The sequence below is a fragment of the Bos mutus genome, chromosome 21 (assembly GCF_027580195.1).
Source record: "Bos mutus isolate GX-2022 chromosome 21, NWIPB_WYAK_1.1, whole genome shotgun sequence".
Taxonomy (NCBI): Eukaryota; Metazoa; Chordata; class Mammalia; order Artiodactyla; family Bovidae; genus Bos; species Bos mutus.
In genome coordinates this window covers 33,185,375-33,206,021 of record NC_091637.1, presented here as the reverse complement: position 1 = coordinate 33,206,021, position 20,647 = coordinate 33,185,375, and the positions used below count along the sequence as shown (strand labels likewise).

General features: G+C 56.0%; 2 protein-coding genes across 4 annotated transcripts in view; one reads left to right on the top strand and one right to left on the bottom strand.

Moving 5' to 3' along the window:
• Positions 1 to 2,325: 2,325 nt before the first annotated feature.
• CLK3 (CDC like kinase 3) lies at positions 2,326 to 16,355 on the top strand. 2 transcript variants are annotated; one of them, XM_005905790.2, is made up of 13 exons: positions 2,326 to 2,479; positions 6,106 to 6,257; positions 6,913 to 7,129; positions 8,964 to 9,060; positions 9,337 to 9,403; positions 11,682 to 11,798; positions 12,412 to 12,578; positions 13,801 to 13,895; positions 13,992 to 14,121; positions 14,343 to 14,425; positions 14,950 to 15,029; positions 15,200 to 15,290; positions 15,935 to 16,355. In XM_005905790.2, the coding sequence occupies exons 2-13, from the start codon at positions 6,106 to 6,108 to the stop codon at positions 16,109 to 16,111; spliced, it is 1,473 nt and encodes a 490-aa protein (XP_005905852.1). In that variant the 5' UTR covers positions 2,326 to 2,479; the 3' UTR covers positions 16,112 to 16,355. The 2 variants fall into 2 exon arrangements, with proteins under 2 accessions (XP_005905852.1, XP_005905851.1); XM_005905789.3 differs by having other exon boundaries at positions 2,383 to 2,522.
• A 438-nt stretch (positions 16,356 to 16,793) lies between these two features.
• The window catches only part of EDC3 (enhancer of mRNA decapping 3), a 56,630-nt gene continuing 52,776 nt past the window's right edge, over positions 16,794 to 20,647 (bottom strand). For both annotated transcript variants that reach the window (XM_070358619.1, XM_070358618.1), the window contains one exon: positions 16,794 to 19,198. In XM_070358619.1, coding sequence (XP_070214720.1) covers positions 18,864 to 19,198 — 335 coding nt within the window. In that variant the 3' untranslated portion in view covers positions 16,794 to 18,863. The remainder of the gene's footprint in view (positions 19,199 to 20,647) is intronic.

The window sequence follows — 20,647 nt, the reverse complement described above, 5'->3', positions numbered from 1 at the left end:
TCTCCAGGGGATCTTCCCGACCCAGGGATTGAACCCATTTCCTGCGTCTCCTGCGTTGGCAGGCAGATTCCTTACCACTGAGTCACCTGGGAAGCTCTCCTTTAAGTTCATTGCCTTCAATACTGCTACCAGAAAGCCACATTCTCTTTGGCTGGGGGAGAATGGATACATGTATATATGGCTGAATCCCTTGTTGTTCACCTGAAAGTGTCCCAGCACTGTTCATTGGCTATACCCCAATACAAAATAAAAAGTTAAAAAATAAATTATAATGCCAACCCTCTCCAAAAGTATAACCAGAAATTGAAAAGAGAAAAGAATTTTCTTATTTTTTAATTCTTTGGTTGCGCTGGGGTCTTCGTTGCTGCATTCGGGCTTTCTCTAGTTGTGGTGAGTGGGGGCTGCTCTTCCTTGGGGTGCACGGTCTTCTCAGTGCTTGGCTTCTCTTGCAGAGCAAAGGCTCTAGGTGCCCAGGTTTCCGTAGTTGCAGTTCTGGGGTTCTAGAGATCTGGCTCTAGCTCCAAGACATGTGGAATCTTCCTGGACCAGGGATTGAACCTATGTCCCCTGCATTGGCAGACAGATTCTTATCCACTGTGCCACCAGGAAAGTCCTCTATTTTACTTTTGAAAAAGAAAGCTCTGCTTTTTTCCTGGGTTCTCCATGGTAGGAGGGCTAGTGGGAAGACGGCCCGATTTACCCCCTCAGAGCCTGGGCTAGGGACAGGAACCTCTCTGAGCTGCTCCTCCCTCAGTTGCCAATGTGATCCCGGCTTCCAGGAACCACAGGATCTGCGGGCAACACGAAGAGGTGGGAGGAGATACCAGAGTCCTCCCACCGCGACTGAGTGGATGAAACCCTTAGATGAAACCTGGCTGTTGTGGCCACAGGCCATGGGCCAAGCTTCGAGGCCCAGGCAAGAATGGCAATTCGTACTCCTAAAAGAGCAGGATCTAGGGGCGCAGGCTTCCGGACTCTCGGGCACCAACTGCACACTAGAAGCGGTTCCTGAATTTCTATACTGGGGAGTTGGGTGCATTTGGTTGGAGGGGGACCGGGAGCCGGTTTCAGGCTGCAGTAGTGTAGCAAGCACCCCGTTTTTACTTAACTTCGGTTGTTTACTTCCAGTAGGGATGGTGGAACTAGTGGAGAATTTGGGGGTACTAAGCACTCGCTCAAGCCACGCCGTCAGACGCCAGTTTAAAGAAGAGCCAGAGGTTAGCCACTGGAGAGCTCCTTACTCCGAGGGGGCGGTTCCGCTCCTACCGAGCTTGGTTGGCGGGGAGGCTAAGCCTCGCGTCAGGGGCGTGCCCAGCTCTCACTGGGGCAGGACCGGGACTGGGCCAGGGAAAGGGCTGGCAGGTACCCGGCTTCCACGGTGTGGTCTGCCGGGGAGGGGCGGGGTCTGCAGGGATGCTGTGTCCCTGGCGTGGCGCGGGGACAATTAGAGGCCGCTTCGCTTAGCGACGCCAGCGAGAGCCCGGGGGCGGGGAGTGCACGCTTGCAAACCCAAAGACCCTACCTCACTTTTGTCTTCTGGAAAAACAGGGCCTCGTTAACCCGCCCTGGCCGAGAGCGGAACTGTAGGTGGTCGGGGCTTTGGTGAGCCGCGGTAGAGAGGTTCACCGAGACTCTCCGGGCGAAATTGCAGCCCAGTCTGGCCGCGGCGGGGCGCAGGGCTTTTCTTTGGGGCGGGGGGGAGGGTTGCTTATGAACTGAGAAACAATGCTGGTCCACTTACTGCCATCCTCCAAGGATGCTCTAGGAAAAGGACACACACACCACCTCCCCCCCTTTCTTCCAGACCCCGTCCTATCAGAGACCCCGCGTACAAGACAGTCCGGTATCAGCTCAAACTGCTGTGCACCTACACTGGGGCTTGGGTGTGCCGCCATGGCTTAAAAAAAATAAAAAACCTGCACAAAGAATAAGGTTTCATTTGCTTCTTCCACATAACCGGTAGTTGGGACCGTCTGCTTGAGTCTCCGTGATCTTTAGCGCCCTCCTGGGCCCCGGAGCCAGGCGTTGCGCTCAAGCCCCGCCTGGTTTTCACAGAGGCGACAGCGAAACAATGCCCTCCTCCCGGCGCGCAGGAAGGGACAGACGGGCACGGGCGGGGTTGGGGCTCCACCTTTGGGCTCTCGGCGCCGTCCGCCGCCGGCCGGGTCCCCGTCGCGTCTTTAGGGACTACGTGCGACGCGACACGGTGGGAGGGCGGACCGCGGTCAAGGACTTCCCCACGACCCTACAGGAACCAGGTTCTGCTGCTGCCCCACGGAGCCGTACAGAGAAGACAGGTCCTCCAGAGCCTTCGAGTCGGGGGTTAGAGCGACCTGGGGGCTGAGCCAGGTCTACCCGGGCTGAGGACGGCTGCGTCACGCGAGGGGCGGGGCTGCCACGGGCGGAGGCCGGAGCCGGAAGCGGAAGAGGCGCTCGGAGCGGGGAGTGGGGCCTAGCAGCAGCCTGAGCCTGGGAGACCGTGAGTGTGGGGCCCGGGCCCGCGACGGGAGCAGTGGCGGGCGGTGAGTTGGCGGGGAGGGCGCGCTATGTGTGGGTCCCGGGGCTCTTTGTTCGGTCTCGGGCTACCCCCTTTCGTTTTCTTCTCGGCCTACCTCAGGCCGCGGCCCCGACCTCTCACCCCTGACCCGCCGCTTCTTCCCCAGAGGGCGATTACCACAGACCCCGACCGCTCGCTCCCGCGTGTCGGCGTCAGAGTATGAGAGGCCTCTGAGGCCCCTGCAGAGATCCATCCAGTTTTGGCCCTGTAGCCTGCCCGCGGAATGGGGTCGGGGCCCTACCTGGGATACCCTGGAGGGGCTTTCAGACCCTCCCCTGCCCCTGGCTCGAGGCTTAGTTCTCAGACACCTTCCCCGCGCGGCTTGGAGTTTGATTCCGGCCCAAGCTGGCCTGCCTCCCCCGCCCCCCCCACCCGCCCACCCCAGGTCTCCCCTCGCCTCCACTGGCGGCGGTTACGGGGGACGGGGCTCTGAGATCTCTGGGACCCGAGCGACAGGAAGGGACGCGAGCGAGGGCCGCAGGCCCCCTGCTTGTTTTGTTGTGATGGATCCGCTCCAGCCCTGAGGAGGGGCCAGGCCAAGCTGACAGTACAAATGCCCGGGCTGTTCCTCGCTCCGGGAGTCTCTGTGCTTTAGTTCCGGGTGCGGGTGTCCTGGCGTGGGGGCTGGGGTGGGAATCGCCTGAGCCAGGGCTCCGTCGAAGCGGAGTTGGCAGCCTTCCAGCTTCCCTCCTCCATGCCCTTGAAAAGGAGGAGCGTTTCACCCGGTGGTGGCGGCTTGCAAGGTGGCAGGTTTGAGGTTGCAGTGGTGGGGCAGCGTCAGCCAAAAATAACCGTGGGGCGTTGGGGTGGCAGGGATCCGGGAGGGCAGCCGCTGACCTGGCTGGCTGCTCTTCTTGTCAGCCCAGTTCTCTGGCCAGGAGCAGCAAATGAGATGTAAGCCTGTGCTCAGAAAAAAGCTGGCATCCTCTGCCTGGTTTTCTTCGCGTTACCTTTTTCTTCATTGTGCAGAGCAGAGCCTTCCAGAGCGTAATTGTGGCCCTTACCTTTTAACAACCTGTTTGCAGAGGTCTAAGAATTAGAGATAATTGATGAGAAATGGGCCCTAGAGCCCTAGCTGGAAATAATGAGCATCTGGTATTTCCGATATTTCAGCTGCCTAGAATGTGTTAAAGGGAGTTATATTCTCTATGATTGCCTTGTGTGTGGTGTTTTATATAGCTCTTATACTTGTCCTCTCCTTTGCCAAGTTGGCCGGGAGGTCGTGTTATCTCCATTTTCCAGATACGGTAACCAAGGCCCAGAGTGACTTGTAAAAGGTTAGGAGACCAGTAAGCACCAGCACTGGGATTTTGTTCAGGGTTTTCTACCCAGAGCTCTCTCCCCCCTGGTTCCTTGGAAGGGACTTTTAAAATGTCCTTAGGTGGCGCTAATGGTAAAGAACCTGCCTGCCAATGCAGGAGATGTAAGAGATGCAGGTTCCATCCCTGGGTCGAGAAGATCCTCTGGAGGAGGGTATGGCAACCACTCCAGTATTCTTGCCTGGAGAATCCCATGGGCAGAGCAGCCTGGCAAGCTACAGCCCATAGGGTCACAGAGTCAGACATGACTGAATTGACTTAGCATGCACACATGCAATGCTCTTAAGGCATTTAACACAGACCCAGAGGTGTTACCTGGGACCTTTTTAACGTTGTTAGTGAAAAGCTGCCTTCAGTACATCTTGTGAACCCAGACCTGTGCTAGGCATTTGACCTTAAGGCATGTACTAGGCATGTTACTTACAAGATGGCATAATTTAATCCTCACAGAGCTATCCCCATGTTGCAAGAGGAAGCTGAAGGTTGGAGTTGTTTAATAACTTGCCTAAAGGCACAAGCTGGAAATGGCAGTGCCAGGATCCAGATTGACTTCTCTCTGACTTTGAAGCTGTGCTGTTTCCATTAACAGGACCATGTCTGTACATGAATCTTGTAGGTCCCAGGAGGGAGTCTTTGGCCTGTTGTGAGCTAGACCAAGTCTTCCAGGTCTGATGCTTTGCCCAGTGCGGATGGGCAGTGCCTTTGTTCTGGTCACTGGAGCATCTTCCGTGTCACTTAGTGAGATGTGAGATACTGCCTTCATTCCATTACTTGGGGACCTGACCCAGCCATAATGGCAGGGAAACAGTGAAACATTAATCTGCTCATCACCAAAACAGAACTGCAGTCTGAGCTCTTGAGCTGTTGCAAAATATTTATCCCCAAGGGTTGCTGGGGCCTAGACTTTCAGGTAGAGGGTAGAAGACAGCCGCTAGCCAGGAGACTGAGGGCAGTGACTTTCTTGGGGTCCCAGGAAAGCTCCCAGGTGTTTTGTCAGATATGCTTTGGTGACCTGCTCATTCAAGGAGAGCTGTTTCATCCTTTTCTTCTCCAGAGATGGGGCAGCCTCAATGGATTTGTCAAAAATGTGCTTCATCAGGCAAGCCCAAGACTGACCACCATTGGTTGGCTATGGCCAAGTGAAGGATTGGGAGGGAGGCTGGCTATAGTCTCTGACCGAGCCCTCCCAAGGAGGCAGTGTCAGGTTTTGGGTGGAACAGGGAGCTGGCCTCACATAGCACATGGCTGAACCAACCTGGCAATTTCCCGTGGTGAACGTAAATTCCCACTGAACTAGGAATAGTGAGGTGGGGCCCTTTTGGCCTGCCTCTGTGAACACAGAGCCTGCCAGACAGACAGCCTTCTGGCTCCTTCTGAGATGGGCACAGAAGAGGGTACTGGAGCAGGGGATTTAGAAGAGGGAACAATAATGGTCCTGTTGCGGGTGAGGCACTGCCTGGGCATGGCACCAGTGGCAGGTGGTCTAAGGGTGCGAAATAGGCCTCAGGCAACTAACTTGGTTGCTCTGAAGATGCCTGGCATCTTTACTGATTCTGAGACTGAATTTAGACCAACAAGGGCTGGATAGACCCCCATGTCTGCTTGGACCCTCAAGTGTGCTCGGGAATGTTTTGGGGCCCCTCTTTGTCCGAGGGCTAGTCTGCTCATTTCTGCCTGTGGTTCCTCACACTGATTTGTGGTCCTTACTCCGTTGAGTGGGGTACAATTCAGGGCCTCAACCAGGCAACTTGGCTTCTCAAACTCGAGGTCTTTCTCCCCTTGTTCCTGCGTGTTGGCTCCCTGCCAGCAGCCTTTTGACTCTGACCTCTGGCTCAACAGAACAGGCCCTTCCTAGGACCCTACAGACGAGCAGGAGGGAGCTGAGCACAAGAGGCTCCCTTTCTTCCTGGGGGTCTTCCGTGGTGGTGCTCACCAGCCCCTTCCTGCATTCGGCCTCAACACCGGTCCTGGCTCACCTGGTTCCCTGAGTGCTCAGGCCACCAGGCCAAAGCTGTGCTGGGGAGGCAGCTGTTTGTTTGTTCACCAGCAGAGAAGGGTGTTACCCATTGTCTGCTGTTTGACCAGTGTGACCTCAGAGTTCTTCATCACTTCATAAACCCCTGGGAGGGGCTGCCCCCAAACAGAACAATGGGCCTCTTCTTCAGGAGCACCGAGGCAGCCCAGTGGCTGGCTGCATGTTCAGCAGGGCTTTCTGTTTCTGCGGCCTAGATGCATCACTGTAAGCGATACCGCTCCCCTGAGCCAGACCCGTACCTGAGCTACCGATGGAAGAGGAGGAGGTCTTACAGTCGGGAGCACGAAGGGAGATTGCGATACCCGTCTCGAAGGGAGCCGCCGCCACGGAGATCTCGGTCTAGAAGGTGAGAGGGAGTTAGGTGGGAAGGGAGGACCCCTTCCGCCTTGGGCTGGGGAGATGGTCTGGAGGCTTGTGGCGCCTGGGCCTCTTCAGGCAGCTGCGCCTCTGCCTGGCTGCGCTTGGGTCACCACCCTGTCCTCTCCTGCCTCCTCCTCTGATCTCAGCTGCATCCCCTGGCCTCTGTTCACCGCCTCCTGCCCCTTCTTTCTCTGTCCTTGAGTCTTCCTTCTCCTAACATGCTCCCCCGCTTTGTAGGCCAGCATCTCCCCTGCTAACCTCAGCCTTCCTCAGTGTGGGTTAGGAACATAATCTCAGCCCTTTCCAGAGGTTGGTCTCTGGTCTTATCTCAGCCCCTAGGCCTAACTTACAGCCTTAGCAAGCCACCAGAGCTCTGTGATAGGGGAGCGCTCAGAGGCCCTCTGCCATGCCCACCTCCCGTGCTCTGCCTCCTGCGGCCCCGGAAGGATGCCGTCAGGACCCCTGGTCTGGAGACTGGGGTTCACATACCGGTGCTCCCCTCCCCACCTCCCGTAGTCCGGATGCCTCTGCTCCAACAGACGACCCTTGTGAGCCCTTGGCAAGGACCCCACCACACAAGTCTTGCCTGGCAGCAGGAGCCTGCTTGGGGGGAGGAAATTCTGACCAGTGACTCTTGGCAGCCATGACCGCTTGCCCTACCAGAGGAGATACCGGGAGCACCGTGACAGCGACACATACCGGTGTGAAGACCGGAGCCCATCCTTTGGGGAGGACTACTACGGATCTTCACGTTGCCATCATCGTCGGCGATCACGGGAGAGGGAGCCATACCGGACCCGCAAGCACGCCCACCACTGCCACAAACGCCGCACCAGGTCTTGTAGCAGCGCCTCCTCGGTGAGTGGTGGCCGAGTGTGCTGGCTGGGGCTTGAGGGCCTCGTCTCTTTCTAGCCTTCTCTCAGGTGGCTGGTCTGGGTGAGTACTGCCAGCCATATGCACGCGCATTTGGTGTGTGTGTGTGTGTGTGTGTGTATGTGTTGTCTGGTCCAGTTGCAGGGCTGAGCAGGGGCCCAGCTCCTCTGTCTTCTGGCCCACTGGCAATGGAAACTTAGGGGTTCTGGTTCCGGCGCTGGCTGGCCTCTGGCCTCCCTGTCTCCACACTGCTCCAGGCACAGGCCATGTGTGTGAGTGGCCAGGGACACTTCTTCAGAATCCTTAATAGGGTTGCTGGTATGTGGTCTAGAGCTGTTTGACCTGGTCCTTCCCACCCAGAGATTGCCCCACCACACAGCTGAGTGGTCTGACTGGTGTGGACTGTATCCACCTCTGCAGTCTTCTCTCTACACCCCTCACCAGAAGGCCTGGAGGCTGGAGCGCCCATGGGTGGGGGGCGGGGTCCGTCCGTCAATGAACTTGGACTGGGACCTGCCCTCTGACCTTCAGGCACGCCCTCTTCAGTCTAGCCTCTTCATGTGAGGGGCAGTCAAGGCGAGGGGGATGAGCTGCCTGTGGGGTGGGGCATGCGAAGAAATGGCAGAAAGGCCCCCAGCTCCAGGCCGTGTCCAGTTGAAGGTCACATGGCCAGAGCAGGGCCTGGAAGCATTCTTCTTGCAGAGTGTTGTACAGATCTCTGCTGAGACCAGGAACCTGCTCTGCGCTCAGCTCTCTGGGAAGGAAGGCCAGTTGTGTGTCTCGGAGGGTACATGCTGTCTTGTCTTCCCTTCCCAGCCCTCTGCCCTCCCTCCATGGCTCCGGGCCGCAAGGCCCCAGGGAGCAGTGGTGCTGCAGTGGAGGGGCCAGGTGTCTTTCTGCCGAGCTTTCCCGTGACTTCTCTGAGTGGCCGTGGGTTGAGGGTTGACCGGGCACACGGCATGGCCTGGTGCCCTCTCTGCACACTGCCACAGGCGTGTGGCTCTGCTTCTTCTCTTTTTGGTGCCCTTTGTTGTCATGAGGCTCAGGTTGGGTCTGGCCTGTGAATCGCCTCAGTGCCAAGGCCAGGGCAGGAGCTGGCTTGGGGCCTGTGTGGGCCGTTGTGGTGGTAGGCCTTGGAGAGTTGACCGGCCCAGAGGATCCAGCGCTCCTTCTCTGCTCGAGGCTGGTGGTGCAAGGGCTGCCGATGGAAGGCTGGTTCTGCTGGTGATGCTGAGTCTGGCCACAGATGCCGTCTAGGGGCAGGTGGCAGCTGTCGGGCATGTGCAGGACCGCGTGGGCAGACAGACTGGGCATTCTGCAGCTGAACCAGAGTGGCCTCTGACCATTCTGGATGATCTGACTGAGGCTCGGCCCGCCGTCTTCTTGTACCGTTCTCACTGCGTCTTCACCCTGGCTGAAGCCGACACGGGAGGGCCGGGAGGGGGAGACTCAGTGGAGGAGGGAGTCAGGCCTGCGACTCTCCACGTGGCCCAGCCCCTTAGCTGCAGAGGCTGGGCATCTTTCTGAGCATTTGCGGCGCCTTTCTTTTAGATAATGTCCGAGTTTTCTTTACATACCTGTAGCTGTTTTTACTTTTCTGTTTTGAAGTCAGTTTGTGTCTTGACGTGTCCCTTGCAATATCCCTATCGTTATATATGCTGTGTGCCTTATGAAATGCTGGGATCTGGAAAATCCAATCAACCAACCCACCGGCTCCTCACCGTCTCCACCTCTGCCTTTGACTGACACCTCAATCTGTCAATCGGAACCGCCTACCATGCGATTGGTCGGATGGCGTTTCGGGGGGCGGTGCATGCAGAGAAGCCAACAGAGCAGTAAGCGCAGCAGCCGGAGTGTGGAAGATGACAAGGAGGGCCACCTGGTGTGCCGGATCGGCGATTGGCTCCAAGAGCGATGTACAGCCACCTTTCGTAAAACTTTACCTCTCTACTTTCTATCCCCCTTGTTAGACGAGACCTCTCCTGCCCGAGGGGCCTCTATTGCGCGTGGTGCCTTAGAGGGGCCACCAGTAATTGCCTGAATGACACAGACTCTAGCAACTTCTGTTTTTAAGAGTGTAGCAGTGAGAAAGAAACCTTTTATGTTTTTGAGAATTTGAATGCTGTGAACTTGCAGGAGCTGCCAGCCCTCTGTCCTCCAGGCTCTCATGCCCTGTTTCTTTTCTCTCCTAGATGAGATCGTGGGGAACCTGGGTGAAGGCACCTTTGGCAAGGTGGTGGAGTGCTTGGACCATGCCAGGTGAGCTCTCTTCCTGGGAAGAGCTGGCCTGAGGTTCTTGAAGGTGGTGGCAGAGCTTAACCTTTTTCTCTTCTAAGAGTAGCACCAAACTCCAGTGCATGTTGGGTTTTTGCTGATCCCCTAAAATAGGGATAAATTCCTGGGATCCATGGGCATGTGGCATCTCTGCCTAAGAACTGGTGGTCACTGAATGGTGCTATTCCAGTTTCCCCACTTCCTCAGGACTGTGGTGGAGATTAGAACAGGGCAAAATCCTGGCCCCTCCGTGGTCTGGATCTGCTTCCTGTGAGCTCTTTTTAGGGGCCTGGCAGGGGTTTGAGCGTACTGCTGAGCCCAACTCAAGCATGAGCCTCCACCCTCTGGAGGTCTGCCTGAGAGGCCATGCAGGCCCCCATTGAGAGGAGCAAGATCCTGGGCTTTCTTACCAAGTGGGCTGCTGCCATCTGCAGCGTGGCTAGGGGTTGGGCCCCTTCGAATGTGCTCAGGTAGAGCAGGGGTACACCTGTGTGTGTTGGGATCCTGCTGGGGGTTCCTTGCTCCTTTATAGGCTGAACAGTGAAAAACTTTTTTGTCCCTTGCCATTCCTTGAGACCAGAACCCTTGCCTCCTCTCCCTTAGGCTGGGAGGCTGCTGCCTGTGAACCCACTGCCTTCGAGCCTTAAATGGCCCCTCTTTGGTGTGGCACTTGGGCCAGAAAGTGCTTGTGTCCTTGCTGTCTCATTTGAGCCACGTGTTGCCTGTACGTGACTCTTGTGTGATTTTAGGGATGAAGAAATATGCTCAGGGTCTGTCTGTACCCCCAGCTCTCGAATGGAGGAGCTGGGTACTGCTCTACTTGGCGCTCCCATGTTGAGGGGTGCCTGGAAAGGATAGTTAAACCTAGCAATTCAGCCCACCATGTGACCCCAATTTAAGGTAGTGATTATTTCCAACGAAGCCTCCCTGGGCACCCAGTTCGCTTTTAAACACCCTTCAGACCCCTTGTGGCCCAAGAAGTTAGGGCTGGGACCAGTGGGCATAGGGACATGTGGACTGTACAGTGGTGAGAGGTGGCAGATCTGAGAGCTATCCCACCTGGGGCTCTCTGGGCTGTCACTCTGAGCAGCTAGATGGGAAGCGAGCCTTTGAAGTCACTAAAGGGCAGGCCCAGGGTTCAGGGAACCTTTAGGGAGTCCAGAGGGAGTTGGCCAATGGGCTTATTGTGAGAAGGCGGAATTCAGTTCCACAAAAGGAAGGGCCGCCCAGCTCTGGCAGTAGCTGTGTGGATGTGATGAGCTCATCTCAAGGGTCGGAATGCTATTGAGGGATGCTGTTCCAGGAGTCTGGAGTTATGTCTTTTCCTCTGAGGTCCTTTCCTACCCTGAAAATCTGGAAAAATAGGATGAGAAAAATGCACCGTGTTCTAGAAGATGCCTCTGCCCTTCAGCCTGTGAACCTTTCTGGCACCAAGGCCAGCTTCCCAGAGGCCTTAGGCCACACCCTTGTGGGCCAGGGCTTATCACTGTAGTTTCCCACTGGGCATCTGAGCACTGGCTCTCCCTTCCTGAGAGTGTTGTGCCTGGCAGCCTAACTTCCCCAGTTATTCTTTGCTGGGCACCTGCTCGTGGCATACAGGGGTGGTGCTGGGGGTAAGGTGGGAGGTGTGGAGCAGGAATTATTAAAATCCTCATTGGACGCTGAATAAGGGTTCCTGGCACTCGGGGATCTCTGACAAATGCCATGGCTGGTACTGAGGCAGGTGGGGCCAAGAGGTGCGCTGAGGGATCGGTCCTGGGGTTCAGTGAGGGGAAGAACCTCTGCTGGCACCTTTGCCTCCTGCCAGGCTCTCACTCCCTCCTGGAAGCCCAGGAGGAACAGTTTGTGTAGAGTAGGTGATGTGCTCAGGACAGTCAGCAGGTACTGCAGAGGGTTCTGAGTGGGATGGCCTGGCCAGGGTCAGGACTGACGGGCCTCCAGGTCAGGTAACTGAGCAAGCTCTAGGGCTGGTGCTGGTCAGCAGAATGGGGCTCTGCTCCTCTGCCCACTCCCCCCAGGAGCTGGCAGCAGCTGAGATCATAAAAACCTAAGACTGGCACAGTTGTCAACAGCAGCTCCGTACTGCACAGTAGAGGCCTGGGGTTGTGTGGGGCAGGCTGGGCGTCAGGAATCTGCTGTCTTCAGGGCAGCCCTGTTCCTGGAGTCCTACGTAGCATTTGCCAGGAGCTGCTGGGTTGGGGTGGAGGGTGGGGGAAGGGCTGCATAGCTTTTCATGAGGACTGCTGCTTCTGTCCCGGTCCAGAGGGAAGTCTCAGGTTGCCCTGAAGATCATCCGCAATGTAGGCAAGTACCGGGAGGCCGCCCGGCTAGAAATCAACGTTCTCAAGAAGATCAAGGAGAAGGACAAAGAGAACAAGTTGTGAGTGTTGGCAGGGAATGGGCGGGAAGCTTCCTAGGGGTCAGTGTCTGTCCAGTCCAGTGGCCCAGACCCACTGGGACTGAGCAGTGCCCTTTTGCCAGGTTGGCACCATGCCTTCTCCTGGCAGCCAGAGCCGGGGGAGTCCGGCGAGTGAGTCTTGCTGGAAGGAACATCTAGGTTTCAGTCTAGGCTCCGCTGCAACCAGCTCTGTGTTCTGAGGTGGCCTCCTCGCCCTGCATTTGTAAATTTAGAGGCTTCGCTGGGTTGTGGTGGGCATTAGACAAGATATAAACCCAAAACTGTTTAGGTGCTCACGTAGTCAGCCATATCCAAAGGAGCACACAGACATGGAGCATTCCTCTCCGCCAAGCACTGTGCTGAGCCCTGCAGGCTCAGGAAGCTCGGCAGAGGGTGCTTGTCCTGTGGAGTGGCCTGCTTGCGCCACCTTTCTCTGAGAGCAGGGACTGTGCCCATAGTTTTCTTTCTCTTTGTAAATCTGCATCCTGTGTGTGACCCAGCAGCCTGGGAGGGAGTGGGGACGGTCTTCACCTCAGGGAGCCGGTGGGCAGCCAGCCCCCAGCACAGGCCCTGAGCCCCATCCGTCCTTCTCCAGCCTGTGCGTCTTGATGTCTGACTGGTTCAACTTCCACGGTCACATGTGCATCGCCTTTGAGCTCCTGGGCAAGAACACCTTTGAGTTCCTAAAGGAGAATAACTTCCAGCCTTACCCTCTACCACATGTCCGGCACATGGCCTACCAGCTCTGCCACGCCCTTAGATGTAAGTTCCCACCCTCAAGAGGAGCAGGGGGAGCCTCCAGTCTGCAGCAAAGGCACCTGGCAGCCCTGCCCTCCCATGAGGTGCTCCAGCACATTGCTGACTGTTCTGCTGGGCCCAAGACACTAGGGCCCCTTTGGCTGAAAGGCCTTCAAGTAGGAACCTGTGACGACGGAGAGGCTGCAGTCCTCTCCAGGGGCCTGTGGAGCTGGCCTCTGACCCCAGGCTCTCCGAAAGAGAAGGGAGAGAGCTGCTCTAGTATTAGCCCCCTACCATCCCCATGCCTACCTTCCTGGATAGGGTGAAGAGGTCGCAGACTGACCTGGTAGATCCCACCCACAGATCCTGTTAGCACAGACACCATGTCTTACCATCATTTCCCATCTGTCTGCCAGTCTCTAAAGTAGTGCCTGTGCTCAGTGCTGCAGGATTTGTAGTGGTTGAAACAGGTTGGAAAGGCTCAGTGCAGAGGTGGCTAGAGCTAGACTGGCAGGGTCTGCATAGATGACGGGACTGGGGAGAGCGTTCCAAGCCAGGTGAGCCACCCAGCGCTGGCCCAGAGCCTGGCATGTGCAGCAGCTCACTGTGGTGAAGAGAGGGCCCATGTCAAGAGAGATGGGCTACACTGTTGGGAGGTCTTGAGTGCCAGATGGGAGAAGTGATGAGTGGCAGGGTACAACCATCGGTGGGACAGGGTTGGAGGGAAAAGGCAGACGTCCCCCTGCTCAGGGATGGGGGTGAGGGGAGAAAGGCAGCACTGGCCTCATTGTTTCATAGGGAGCCCTGTGCTTGGTTTAATGCTCTCCTACTACTATCTTTAGATTTTAAGTAACTTTTGAATAAGGACACCTATATTTTCATTTTGCCTTGGGCCTTGCAAATTATGTAGCAGGTGCTTGGGAGAGGGAACCATTCCAAGACTGATACTGCAGCTTTGGTGAGAGACCTGGTCCCCTGTAGATAGGTGGAAAGTTTTCTAAATGGAAGGCATCTCTACTGCCCCCTCAAGAATTAGAACCCTCTGAGTTCATAAATACAGAGAACTCTTGAGAGGGAAGCCATAGCAGAGGCAGTGTGGTCTTCTCCCTGTGCCACTGCTGAGCTTAGGGGCTGAGGGTTCTAGCAGGCTGGCTCTGGAGGACGGAGCTGGCCTAGCGCTGGCAGGCGGGCCAGAGAGGAAGCCCAGGTTTTCAGTGTCTGCTTCCCTCCTCTCCTGCTCCCCCAGTTCTACATGAGAACCAACTGACCCACACAGACTTGAAGCCAGAGAACATCCTGTTTGTGAATTCTGAGTTTGAAACCCTCTACAATGAGCACAAGGTATTTATTGGTGGGGTAAAGATCGAGGCCCTGTTCCAGGAGTTGGTTACCCACCAGTACAGACTTCTGACCTGGCTCCCCTTCCCTGCCCTTCAGAGCTGTGAGGAGAAGTCAGTGAAGAACACCAGCATCCGAGTGGCTGACTTTGGCAGTGCTACCTTTGACCATGAGCATCACACGACCATCGTGGCCACCCGTCACTATCGTCCACCTGAGGTGATCCTTGGTGAGTGACTGCAGCTCTGAGCCCGATAAAGCAGGCAGTTGTTGGCAGTAATGAAAACAGGGAGTGTGGTGCCTGTCCACACCTGGAGCCAGTGTCTTGAGTCTCTGTGGTTGTTGACTTGGTCTTAAGAAAGGGACTTCTACAGCGTGGTAGCTGCCCTGTGAGCTCTAGGCTGGGAGCACAGAGACGAGTCTCATAGCCCACCCCATTTTGGCTTTCAGAGCTGGGCTGGGCACAGCCGTGCGATGTCTGGAGCATCGGCTGCATTCTCTTTGAGTACTACCGGGGCTTCACACTCTTCCAGGTAAGGCCTCTCCCTCCTCACCCCCCTACCCTAAGCTGCAGAGGCCTAGTGTGGGAAGGACCCCCACCCACCCATCAGCATGTTGTGAGATTAGACTCCTGAGGGTTGTAGGTGCTTGGGAAGGAAGAGGTCAGTCAGGGTAGCTGGAACACTCAGGGACTCTTGCTGTCAGTCATCAGGGATGGAGGATTGGGGTGGGAGGAGTGTTCCAGGCAAGGGGCACAGCGTGAGTGAGGGCACAGATGGGCCAGGGCAGGGCACTTTCTGGGGGGAGAGAGGAACTAGCCAGAACGAGGTGTCGTCATGCAGTACACTTGAAGGGTCGGGAAGTCACCGAGGGAACAGGCTGGCTTCCTCCCTGGTCCCACATCACAAAGGCTGGGGCTGCTATCCCATTGCTGGGTTTGCATCTCCTGGGGCAGGGAGAGACCTTGACCATCCTTCTTATCCCTTATTCTCCGAGGGACCTTAAGGGGCGGAGGCTGTCATGATTCCCACTTGCTGTGTCCCTCACCCTTCCACAGACCCACGAGAACCGAGAGCATTTGGTGATGATGGAGAAGATCCTAGGGCCCATCCCATCACACATGATCCACCGCACAAGGTAAGGATTGCTCCCTCAGGGCTTTCCTGTCTCGAAGGGACCTGGTAGAGCTGTTGCCCAGACCTCCCTGCTGGGTCAGGCCGGGGTCCCCTGCCTTGCTTCGCTGCTCTTCTCCGCGCTGCTGCTGTCTTTCCCATTTTGACTCCACCATTCCTGTCTTTTGTTTTCAGGAAGCAGAAATATTTCTACAAAGGGGGCCTGGTTTGGGATGAGAACAGTTCTGACGGCCGGTATGTGAAGGAGAACTGCAAACCTCTGAAGGTCAGTTTCTGGCTTCCCCCAGCTCAACTCATGCCAAGGAGACCCCAGGCCTTGGGCAAATACACAGCAGAGGCCAGGCAGCTAACAGTGGCCTCCTCGCCCCAGCTCTTTGGGAGCCTGTGCCCAAGGCTGCCGGGTGCTGGCAGTGAGGCTTCTTGCAAACTGCCCTAGAGGGGCCCTTAGCTCTTCCCCTTCCCCACAGGGTGGCTCTGATGTACTCAGGGGGCATCCGAAGAGCCAGATATCTGAGACCCTGCTACTTCCCGCTCCCTCTTTTCTCACTAGGCAGGACTGAGGGGAGGGTGGGGGAAGACCTAGACATGGCCAGGAAGCCTCTGTCAACTGCATTTGGTGCTTGGACAAGTGAATTTCACAGAGGTGCTGTGTACCCACCTGTCAGAAGTTTGCACATGGGGGCAGAGGCATCAAGCCAGCAAGCCACCTGGTAGCCTGACAAAGTTCAGAGCAGACATGATTACAGGCACGAAAAGCAGACCTGTTCCTTGTCCAGGAGGGCAGAAGTAGTCCTCCAGGGGGGCATCCTGCCTCCTCAGCCATGCAGCAAGGCTTCCCAGAGGCAAGGGGACCGGCTGTGGCTTCCCATGGCCCGCCATCACACTGAGGCACTTTGTGTCCCTGAGCAGAGTTATATGCTCCAAGACACTCTGGAGCACGTGCAGCTGTTTGACCTGATGAGGAGGATGTTAGAGTTTGACCCTGCCCAGCGCATCACACTGGCGGAGGCCCTGCTGCACCCCTTCTTTGCTGGTCTGACCCCTGAGGAGCGGTCCTTCCACACCAGCCGCAACCCAAGCAGATGACAGGCGTGCGGCCACTGCACCGGAGATGGAGAGCGGGACTGGGCTGCCTGGCCCCTTTCCTCCAACCTCTACCACCGGCCCCAGGGCCAGAGCCACGCAGTGAACAGTGCAATGTGAAGGAAGGCAGGAGCCTGCAGGGGAGGAGACCTGATGCCCAGCTGCCAGAAAGCACAGATTTGACCCAAGCTATTTATATGTTGTAAAGTTATAATAAAGTGTTTCTTACTGTTTGTAACCCCTGGTACCAGTGTGTCCATCTCCAGGCTCCTTGCCTTCTCCCCTCCCTACTTTATTAATAAAGTCTTTCTTAGCGGTGCCGCTTGTGGAGAGCTACGTGTGAACTGGGCCAGGCCCGGAAAGGCTAGCCAGAAGCTCGGGTGTCCCCCTGAGCCCAGAAGAGCAGCGGTAGGTCTGCTCAACAGTCCGGAAAGGCACCTGGGCCTGTCCTGCGCCCACTTCCCTGCTGGCCCCTGTGCCTCTCAGCCCCAGAGAACGTGCCAGGACTGGCCCACCGGGTTTACCTTTCCTTCCAGCCCTGTCTCTGGCCGAGACATCAGGCTGTGTATGCCCAGTAACTGGCTTGTTGAGATCAAGTGTGAGGATCAAGGCAGGTTCCCAAGGCTGGGGATGCAGTGCCTCAGCGCACTGCAGCCCACAGAGCAATGTACCACAGGACACAGGATTCCTGTCGTCAGCTTTATTTTAGTGCTGGTTTTTGGTTCCCCAAGAGCTGCATGAATGAGTTTTGGCCACCTGACTGGGGCCCCGTGGGAACTGGGCACTGTGGGTAGGATGCCTCTGAAAAGAGGTGAAGATGGAGGAATCATGCTATCTTTACCACCTGGGAAGGCCCAGGCTGAGGGCAGGAAGAGGCTCCAGTGCCGCCTGGGGAGAAAATAGAGGCTTGGGCACCAACTCCCATTAGCCCCTCAACACAAGGCCATCACCCACAGGGTCACCGTGACTTAATGGAGCAAGTAGAGTCTTCTGGGCCAGGGTTCTAGCTTGTTTTTCACTGGACCCAATGAAGAGACCTCACCGCATTAACAGGCAGCCAGAGCCTGTTGAGTGGTTGCTTACTAAAATGCCTGTAACCCAGCATTGCTCCTCAAACTACAGCCCCACCTTTAGAGAGAGGGCCTCATTCAGGAGCTTCTCGGCCCTGAGAGTGAGCAGAGGTTCAGGAAGGATACACAGCACAGGATTCACAGTCGCTGGGTGCCCTCCACTGCTGGAGACAATTTAACATCTGAGGGAGGCTGGGAGGACAGGAGGGACCAGCCCTCTCTGCCCTGCCTAATCTGCCCCAGCTATGCTCCTATAAGGAAAGTGATAAGTATCCTGAAACCCAGGGTACCAGGGCCTACCCTGCATCCATCAAGCCCCTCCACTCACCCCCTTAACCATACTGGGTGGGCACAGAGCAGAAGGAAGCCTGAAGCCCTAAAAAAGGCTTTAAAGCACAAGCCTCTGCAAGGGCCCCTCTCGGGAACTTCCAGAGCCTGTGAACATCTGGGGGCTCAGTGCCTTAGGATCTGAGCAGCACTGTGTTCCTAAGGCTGAGGCCTACCAGCTAGCTCATCCAGAACTAGCCTCATTTTGGCATCTTTGAGACAGGGTGCTGGCCCTGAGCCTACACATCTAGAGAGGACCATCAAAGGGTTCAAGGCCCAGACACTGTAAAAGCTGGGGGGTGGGAGGGACATGCGCCTACAGCTGCAAGGGACCATTTCAGGGGAAGGGCAGAGGGGGCAGGAGAGCAGGGGTGTGTGTGCAGGCAAAGAGGAGGCGGGAATGGTGGCTTAGGACAGAAGCACCAGGGAGCCTCTTCTGGTTCAGCACCAGGCTCCCCCAGGGGCCTCCCCAATACTGAACATTAAAGCTGCACCCTGAGGGGTCTGGCCCCAGACTAGGCAAAGGCTCAGTCCCCAGCTAGAGAGTATGGGATTCGGGGGCACTGCTGGCAAGATGGGCACTGTGGTTCTATAGTAACATAAGCTTATACTACCTGTGCTGAAGACAACAGAAAAACAGTTAAAAAAAAAAAATCCCAATACAGTAACACCATTCAGATGCCACCCTGCCCCCCTTCCCTGCCTCTCAGAGTGATGGAGTGGAAACGAGGAAGGACCCTCGGGGAAAAAAAAAACCTAGCATAAAACTTGATCAGCTCAGGAGAAAGGGTCAAAGCCCCCATCATCTTGCGATGGGGCTCAGGGAAGGCCTCAAAGCCCTCAAACTGAACCGAGAATGCAAGTCTGCCCTCTAGCAGACAGCGGCAGTGCAGCCAGTTCTACATGATCAGAGGAAGGGCTGCTTGGCTGGAGGAAGCGGGGAGACAAAGCCACAAGCTCTGGACCAGAGCCAGCACAGACCCCCAAACAGGGCTGACCCACCCCGTGAGGCGTCGGCCCAGGCCCAGTGGCTATAACCTGACATACGGTCTGTGAGCTGCCTATGTCTGTAAACAAAGCCGCACCTGACCATGCAGGGGGCCGAGTGTAGAGATGCCTGGAGCCACTGTGCACTTAAGCCTGCCACTCGCCCCGTGCCCCCAAGGGGAAAGCCTTCCCTGGCTCAGGGCACGTGACAGGTCAGTTTTAAATATGATCTGTTCTTTCAAAGAAACAAAATGAAAAGAGAAGAAATTTAACAACAGGTCCATGAAGCTTCACATCCTTAAGGCGTTCGCTGTCAAGTTCAGTGTCAGGAGCAGCAGGGGACTACGAGGTCCAGCCCACCCAGAGCCCTTCTAGGCAGAGTGCAGTGGGATGACAAACTTGCAGCCGAAGGGCGAGTGGTAGTTGATGCCCACCTCCTGGAAGACCTGCTGGGGAATGCCGATGTCGCACAAATAGACACGGCCCGCATGCTCCCCCAGAGGCAGAGGCAGGCCCAGAGCCAGTGACCACTTGGCATCGATGCCCTGTTCACCTTCATGCACAGGCGGGTCTATGCTGAGTACTGGTGCCCGGTTCTGGTTGGCCCAGGCCACAGCTGCCTTGTACCAGGGCTGATCCCGCAGGAAGGCATTCTCGGGGCAATCCAGACAGTTGATCACCAGGTCCACCGGGCTAGTGGGCAGATCTGCAGGTGGAAAGAGTGCCATCTGTAACCCCTATAAAGTAGAGAGCAGTCCAGGCTGGGACAAGAACCTCGGTGACCCCAACCAAGAGTGTCTTATTCAGACACCACTCCAATGCCTCTGCAGAGGCCAGGCTTTTCAGGGTTGGGCCGGGACTCAGGCTCTGGGAGTTCCAAGACCTGGTTGGGCTAGGTGCTGGAGACCAAGGGTATGTCAACCCGATGGACCACTGTCCTCGTGGAGCTCCCAGGCTGAAGCACTGTCGTGCTGCTGGGTGAGCAGAGCTTCTCAGGACATGATGCCCCTGCCTCCTCTGCACATCTAACTTCCTGGTAAATTATAAGCTCTGGGAAGGTGGGCTCTATTACCAAGTCAGCCTTGAGGGGGAGGATGTGACCAGGGCTCATGAGAATTGGGCTGACTGCCATTTGCTGTCTGGCCCAAGAAGTGTGAATAGGCAAGAGCGTGCCCACTCTACACCAGGCTGGCCTGCTCCCACAGCCTGGCCTTGCTGGTACCCTATTATAGAAATGAGTCCTTCTTGCAGCCCAAACTTAAGAATGGGGAAGGAATCTCTCACTTCTCCCAGGTGTGTAAAAAGGCTTCTCTGCTCTCACCAAGCCTCTGGCACAGTGTAAGAACAGATGGCTCAATAAGCACGTAAGTCCTGACCAGCCTAAGAGGTTAAACTGAGACTAGCGGAAATCAGACCAAACTCAAGGGTAAACATCCTGGAGCAACTGGAATAGGAAGCCTTGTGGGCAGCTGAGGAAGAATAACTGCCTGGAAAAGGACATCATATTACAGATCTTAAGAGGGGGAACCCACATATGAGAATCCCTCCCCAGGTCTCAGCCTTAAGTACTGACATACCTCAATTAGAGTCTCAGAACAGGCCACCACAGGTGAGGATGGGGGTGTCCCTGTGAGCCCTGAGGCTTTTGAGAGTGGGAATAGCATATTCCCTTCGAGTTAAGACTGAGGTTCTGGCCCCATCTTGCCATCTGATCCCTGGAAAGGCCCTTTCTCTGCGCCGCATTTGCTTGCTCCACTTCTCCCCTGTTCTCACTTCAACCCACTCCAATCAGACCATGTTTCACCATACCACTTGAAACTGCTCCTGTCAAGATCACTAGGGGCTTCCACACTGCTGGATCCAGCAGTCAAGTCTTTGAGTCTGAGTGAGATGGAGAGTCTTTAGGAATAAGTAGCAGAAAGATATAATGCAGCTCGGGTTCCAGGTGATCATTATGTCTATTGTTTGAGTGCAGACTGCAGACGTACACAGAATTATTAAGGCTGTGGTAATCATTGGAACGAGAAGTGATGGTGGCTGAAGACTTCAGATGAAGTCTCAATCTTCATCTGAACTCAACCTAGAAAGGCTTGCTGACACAGCTGCTCACACCCTCTTTTCTTTACTTGTCTTTCAGGTACCAGACTCTCCAGGC

Coding starts and splice junctions, on each gene's coding strand:
- CLK3 (XM_005905790.2), top strand. CDS start 6,106: ATGCATCACTGTAAGCGATACCGCTCCCCTGAGCCAGACCCGTACCTG. Junction 7,130..8,963: donor CTTGTAGCAGCGCCTCCTCG/GTGAGTGGTGGC, acceptor CGGTGCATGCAG/AGAAGCCAACAGAGCAGTAA. Junction 11,799..12,411: donor AAGGACAAAGAGAACAAGTT/GTGAGTGTTGGC, acceptor GTCCTTCTCCAG/CCTGTGCGTCTTGATGTCTG.